The 6,987-nt window shown below is 41.5% G+C and overlaps 1 protein-coding gene across 9 annotated transcripts in view; it reads right to left on the bottom strand.

Moving 5' to 3' along the window:
* The window catches only part of Cacna1e (calcium voltage-gated channel subunit alpha1 E), a 486,129-nt gene that overhangs the window by 48,558 nt on the left and 430,584 nt on the right, over positions 1 to 6,987 (bottom strand). For all 9 annotated transcript variants that reach the window (XM_029476855.1, XM_029476841.1, XM_029476834.1 and 6 more), the window contains 5 exons: positions 6,417 to 6,577; positions 5,776 to 5,913; positions 4,700 to 4,901; positions 3,037 to 3,201; positions 2,399 to 2,509 (listed from right to left, as the gene is read on the bottom strand). In XM_029476855.1, coding sequence (XP_029332715.1) covers positions 2,399 to 2,509; positions 3,037 to 3,201; positions 4,700 to 4,901; positions 5,776 to 5,913; positions 6,417 to 6,577 — 777 coding nt within the window. The remainder of the gene's footprint in view (positions 1 to 2,398; positions 2,510 to 3,036; positions 3,202 to 4,699; positions 4,902 to 5,775; positions 5,914 to 6,416; positions 6,578 to 6,987) is intronic.

The following is a 6,987-nucleotide window of genomic DNA, read 5'->3' on the forward strand; positions in this document are numbered from 1 at the left end:
TAACTTGATAGACTCTAGAATCATCTGGGAGATGGGCTTCTGAGCATGCTTATGAGAGATTATCCTGGTTGTGTTATAGACCCACCCTGGCTGCGATCATGTTACTATATAAAGAAAGTAACCTGACCAGACATATGTATGCATCATTCTCTGTTTCCTGATTGTGAATGTCATACGACCCATGGCTTCAAGCATCTGACACTTGGACTTTCTGAACACTAGACTACACTGTCGAAACAGAATAAACCATTTCTCTTCTAAGTTGCATGTGTCAGAGTATAGTTTATCGCATCAACAGGAAAAGAAAGGCAGATAAGTGCGACTCTCAGAACCCATCGCACCATTTAGCCATACATGAAAGAATATGTAGATACCAGATTATCCTCAGTTTGAGGTATCCATTGGGAATTTGGGAATATGCCCTAGTTGCTTAATAAACTAGTAGATTATTGTGAACTCTGAGGTCAGATAGACCAAGATCAAACTCCTGGTTTGTCTTTCACTAACTCTGAACAAAGTCTTAATCTTCCCTGAGCTATAGTTCACCTATAAAAGAGGAACACAAATAAGCCTATTTAATGCACTTGTTACACAGAAAGAAAAAAAAAAAGAATGTAGAAAGCACTGTATGGTAGCCCAATTTCCTCTTTTTGTTCCATTTTATTTACACCCACTTTCTAATTCTACATTTTATTATATAACTTTTACATATCTTATGAACTTCCTTTTTTTGTGGTTTTGAAGGATAATTGTAGCAATGGCAACAATATCTACTCTGCCTGTTTCCAAGTTAATGAGAAGATCTGACCAAACAGTACATGTTGGGGCATTCTGAAAGCTTCAGATGTCAAACCAATGTAACGGTGCCTATTCTGGTATGAATGACTCCAGGCCTTGAATGAAACACAGGGATGAGGGTGGGAAGGAGGCAGGGCTCAAGGCCGAGTTCTCTAGTTAAGCCTGTAAGTATGTATTCAGCATTCACCATAATTACACATAATTGGGGTTTAAGTCACAGACGATGTCAACACCAAGACTCACAGAGAAGCTTTCCCCATGTTGGTGCTGGTTCCCTCTCCCCCTTTCACTTCACCCTACTTGGGCTAGACTACTTTATAAAGGCATCTTTGTTTGATAGAAGTTTCCTTTTACCTTTTTATTTCCTCGAGTCTCAAAACACTCAAAAGGGAGTCAGGAATTCCACAATGCAGCCCCTGCAATGGGTTCCTTTCAACTCTCCACCCCAAATAATCAAATTAATGGTTGGATAAAGAACCGGGAGACTGGAAACAGCCTCCACAACCAACACTGACAATTATCAAGCCCAGCTCAGAGGCTCTGTTACAGCTGCTACCTGAAGCACTCATTTTGATTTACAGTAGACTTTCCCCTGTGTGCTAGGAAAGCGACCTGGACCGTATACCCTGGGAAGGATAATGCACACCCTGAATAAGTGTGAAACAGTTGTCAAGTGGGCTTATCTGCACCCCACTGAACACACAAGGCACGCCCTGAAGTAAGCAGGAGGAGAGGGAGGGATGGATTTTGTTTATAGTGCACTGATGCAAAGGGCAGGTTTTGTTAACAGTCTTGGGAACAGATGCAAGAGTTTGTCAAACAATTATAATTACTAGTGGAGGAGAAATAAAAAAAGAGCTCATGCCAGAATAATTTCCATTACAATCTCTCTCTCAAAGTCAATTCCAGAATCCTCACCCACCTACCCCCAAACCCTCAAAAGTACTTGGACATTGTGAACATAAGTAATAAACATTTATTTTCATTGGCAGAAGGTACCCTTTGTGATACTTTATGATCAGAAGACTAATAACTAAAATCTGTTATTTGCTGGTTTGAGACTATGAAAGATATTTTTCCATTCAAATCATACAATATGTATATACATTACCAGTAAATAACTCAAGATTTAGCTAATTTTTTAAAGATTTATTTTATTTATATGAGCACACTTTAGCTGTCTTCAGACACACCAGAAGAGAGCATCAGATCCCATTACAGATGGTTGTGAGCCACCATGTAGTTGCTGGGATTTGAACTCAGGACCTCTGGAAGAGAAAGCAGCCAGTTCTCTTAACCGCTGAGCCATCCCTCCAGCCTGCTAATCTAATTTTTATCTTATTTCTTTACGTGTCAATTGTAGTTCTAGTAAAATCCATTGATGGCTGCCCCATGGCTGACAGAATTCAGTAGGACTGGCACAGACTGTTAGATCAGTATGGCGATAAGCAGGTGGCTTCCTTTGCCTCTTCTCCTACTCTACTCACGTGGCAGCCTGTTTAAACTCCCTATTAGATGGGCAAGAGGATGCACCATTCTTGAGCAGCAGTCACCTGCATGTACCCCAAAGGAAGAGAAGCGGATGCTGGGACAGACATACCAGGAAGCCGAAAGCGATGACCTTTAGGACACACTCCAGGGAAAACACCATAGTGAAGGCGATGTTCAGGTACTTTAGGGCGAGCTCATAGGTGCAAGGAGCAGAGTAGTACTGCCAGGAGGGAGAAGGAAAGAACAATAGACAGGAATCTTTAAGGCATATGTGTATGTGGTGGAATATACATGCCAGGTCTAGCTCTCATCTTGACCTGGTGGAACACTTCAATACATGCATATTATGTAGTAAAACACATACCCATGTCCCACCCAGGATACCTTAATAGCAAAAATAGCCTTCATACCCAAACTGAAGGTAGCACAACAGAAGCGCTTCCCAGAATTAGGTGTTTTGCACTTAGCATTAAATATGACCAGGCTCACATTAACTTCAGTACTCCTTTAGACTCCACAATGTCAAAGGTGGGCCCTATTGACATCTTTTGTTCCTGAGAGCCCCTAACTGCTACTCTGTCACTCTGCATTTTATTCCATAACCCTACCCCTACCCAGAAATTCAGGGGCTAGGCTACTGAAGTAGGTAAGATCAAAGAGACTCCAGGATGCAAGATCGGGTAAACGTGGTAAGCTAGTAATATGGAGTGATTTCCCAGGCACTACACAAACAGAATTACTTCTTACCTTCATCATCAGCACGACAGTGTTCAAGGCAATCATGGCCATGATGGTATACTCAAAGGATGGGGAGACTACAAAGTGCCACACACGGTACTGGAAGGTGTGTCTGTTCTGTGGCATGTAGCGGGTGAGAGGCTTGGCACTAATGGCGAAGTCAATGCATGCCCGCTGCAGAAAGTCAAGGTTATTAGAATTAGCTCAACTGCCCCTAAACCTTGCATGGGCGCTATTAAGATGGGCACTATTAAGTAGACCCTTTAAGGATAAAAGAAAATGCTACACAATCATAAAGCAGCAATAGGGACCATCTGAACCAAACCATAGGCAAGATGTCACCTTACACATCTGGAGGCACCTGGAAGGCATCCTGTCACAGGGGTTGAAAGTCATCTTATACCATATAAGGCTGAGATCTTAGGCTGAAACTTTCCTCTACTGCCCATAGTTATAGCTATCAATCTACTGCATAAGAATCGCATATCTGAACTATGTGGGGCCAGAGTGATTTGTGATATCAGATTTGTTTCCCGAGTTGTTAATATTTACACAAATGTAATGAGATAGTTTGAAGGCAGGATGCTCAGCTTAGAACAAAATTCATTAATATTTCATATGTGTCTCACCCACATAGCCTAAGGGTAATTTATATAATATTTTATTAATCTTGTACATGAAACAAAGTTTCATGGTATGGAATTTTCTACTTGCCATATCATATCATTCAAAAATGTTTTGGACTTGTAAGCATTTGGATTTTTATATTAGAGGTGCTCAACCTGTATCTGCTAATGTATTTCTCTTATAATCTATGACCATTTCTAATTCAGCTCCTTTGTTAAAAAAACAAATCCAACCATGAAACTAATAATGTTCCAAACCTACGCATGTGCTGGAGGAGCACATAATAAAACATATTCCCTGTTATTAGAAACACAGATGCCATGACAGCAAGGGACATAAGCAAATGTCTTAATGCTGCAACTGTAGCACATATTTTTTTTTCTTCTAGGCTATCGCATATAAGGGTAGAAATTGCAAGTTTATTTTTGTGTATATTTTTATGCCTTGTCTGTATGTGATATATATGCATGTGAGTGTATAGGTGTACCTGTCTGTGCACACACATGTTGGTCAGAGAAGGTCATGGCATCTTCTGTTGCATTATTGCCCTGAACTGGGATCTTTCACTGAACCAGAAGCTCATTGTTCACTGATTGGCCAGGAAATTCTCAGGATTTACCTGTTTGTGTTTCCCTGTTGGGACTATAGGCACATGTAGCTGTGCCCAGCTTTTGAACAAAATAAAAGTTGTGTGTGTGCCCTATATATAATCCACAGGAAAGATTAGAGGACAACTTGTGAGAGTTGGTGCTCTCCTATCAGGAGGGCCCCAGAGAAAGAACTCATATCATCAGGCTTGGCAGCAGGTGCTTTTAGCCATGGAGCTATCTCACCAGCCCAGCTTTTTATGTGGATGCTGAGGATTCAAACTTGGGTCCTTATACTAGAAAAAGTGTTCCTACCCACGGAGTCCCACATCCAAGACTGCATAGCTTTAATGCTATTGTAAAGTTAGAACATGCAGTCTCTCCCTCTAAGCATGCTGGTCCTTATTCTTTTCTGATGCTCCCCCTGCTGTCCCTTACTATAGTCTATCCATTGTTACCTCATTCTTCTCCAGGCTACATTCCTCCATCATCTTGTCCCCTTGCTCCTGGAAGGTGATGATAATGAGAGCCACGAAGATATTGACAAAGAAGAAAGGGAAGACCACAAAGTAGACCACATAAAAGATGGACATCTCCATACGGTTGCTGCGACTTGGGCCTCTGTCCTCCTCTGTCACATCTACAGAGTGCTGTAGAACCCTGTAAGGACCAAAGGAGAGGGTACAGATGATACATGACACCCATGGCTTTGTTAGGAGATGGGTCACCTTTTATAGGTCTTGATATGACTTCTCTGACTTTTTCCAGTCCTCCACTGATCTGGGGTTACCATAACAAAGTTCATAAAGAAAAAATACTACTGCCATTTTGAGCCTATATTCCATCTTCATTCAGCTCCTAAGCAACAGATTGCTATCCTCTTTTAGTTAGGTTGTCATGTTCAATACCAACAGACTTCTAGTGCCACTTGGATTTCTCCTACCAACTAATGGTGTCTTACTTGTTCCTAAGTCTTTTAAAGAAATCATCATCCTGCTGTGGACAGCGTAAAAGCCTGCATCTTTCTAAAGGGATCTAGTGTTAGACAGCATCCCTGTGGTCTGCCAGATTCCTCCATCTTTGAACTCTCAAGTATAGGGCCAACCTTAAGAATAAATCCATTTAAAACAGCCCTCATGGATTCTCCTGAGGGACAGAAAGTTGTGAAAACTCATTTGTTCTGTAAGTCAGAGGGCTCCACCTAACTCAGAGATTAACAAACAAACAAACAAAAAACAAAAAAAATAAAGAGTTTCAGATATTATCCTGACTTTGTCTCCACTCTCTCCATCTTTATCTGAAGGGCTTTTAGAGTTTCAGATGTTTTCCTGACTTTGTCTTCCTCCGCTCCATCTTTGTCTGAAGGGTTTTTATTTTTCCTCTTTTCTGCCTTTCTCCCCTGCTCATAACCACTTATTTAGCCTGGTAGAAGAACAAAGGGTTAGCCTTGTTCATCTTGAATCAGCTTTTCAAGGCACCCACACAATCCCATCTCAGCCTGCAAGACACATACCAAGCCCACCCCATCACTCACTGAGGCCATCCTTCCCCCGTTGAGACGGTGAAGAGGGTAAGCAGGGCCCAGATGATGTTGTCATAGTGGAATTCATGACGCTTCCATTCCCGGCCCTTTACCTCCATCTTGTTTTTCTCATGGTCTACATAGTTGCCTCTGAAACCAAAATAGAAATGAAATAGTGCTTTTTAAGGCAAGTGTGTGGAACAGTCAACCATTCTTATACACTTTAAGGATGTCGGGGTAACAATGACCATCACAGAAAAGGAAGGGCATGTTTTATTAAATACTAACATGGAGTAAAATTGGTCCTTGGGGCCCAATAGATGTAGAATGGATTCTGATACCAGAGTGCTAACCTTTTCTTAGGCTAACCCTTTGTTAAATTGGACAACCTAAATTTTGAGTGTCATCATCTATACTTATAAAATGTAAATAAAACTCCTTTCAGTAGATCATCAGAAAGACTTAAAACTTAAGGGTTAAGGCAAAGTGTCTCTTAACAAATCTGATACAATAAAGGAGTTCAACAAATATCTATTCATTTTATAATTCTTCCTGTTTCATAATTCAGTGGGAAAGGAGTTAAGAGAGAAAGGAAAGCCAGGGGTTTGTCAGGACACCCTTAGTAGTGAGAGGTATATGGTAGTAGCTCTTACATGCACTCCTTCTCTGTGTCCTTGGAACTGTCAGTGCAATAAAAGAACTTTCCTTTGAATAGCTGAACAGCGATGACGGCAAAGATGAACATGAAGAGCTTGTAGACAATGAGTATGTTGAAGACATTCTTCAAGGAGGTCACCACGCAGTCAAACACAGCCTGTGGACAGCAGCAAAGGCTCTCCTGTCATTCCTGTGAGCTGAGGTAGGGCCATCCCACCACCCTGCAGATTGAGAAGCTGTCCCAGGAGCTCTCTTCCCTCTGAGCAGAGATATTCAAAGGGTTAAGGGCTCACTCTCAAGCTGGTCATGGTGGCAAGGACCTGCCCTGGAAGAAGACACCTTCTCTAGATCTTAAAGTAAATATAAAGCATGAAGCTTAAACAAGATGGCATAAAGTAATGGAGGGGTTTCTTTGTGGAGGCACTCAGTATAAAACCCAGAAATGTAATGCTAGAGGGGACTTAGAAGATCATTTAGCTCCTTGGGTACTTTCTCTAGCTCCTCCATTGGGAGCCCTGTGATCCATCCAATAGATGACTGTGAGCATCCACTTCTGTGTTTGCTAGG

The sequence above is a fragment of the Mus caroli genome, chromosome 1 (assembly GCF_900094665.2).
Source record: "Mus caroli chromosome 1, CAROLI_EIJ_v1.1, whole genome shotgun sequence".
Classification (NCBI taxonomy): Eukaryota; Metazoa; Chordata; class Mammalia; order Rodentia; family Muridae; genus Mus; species Mus caroli.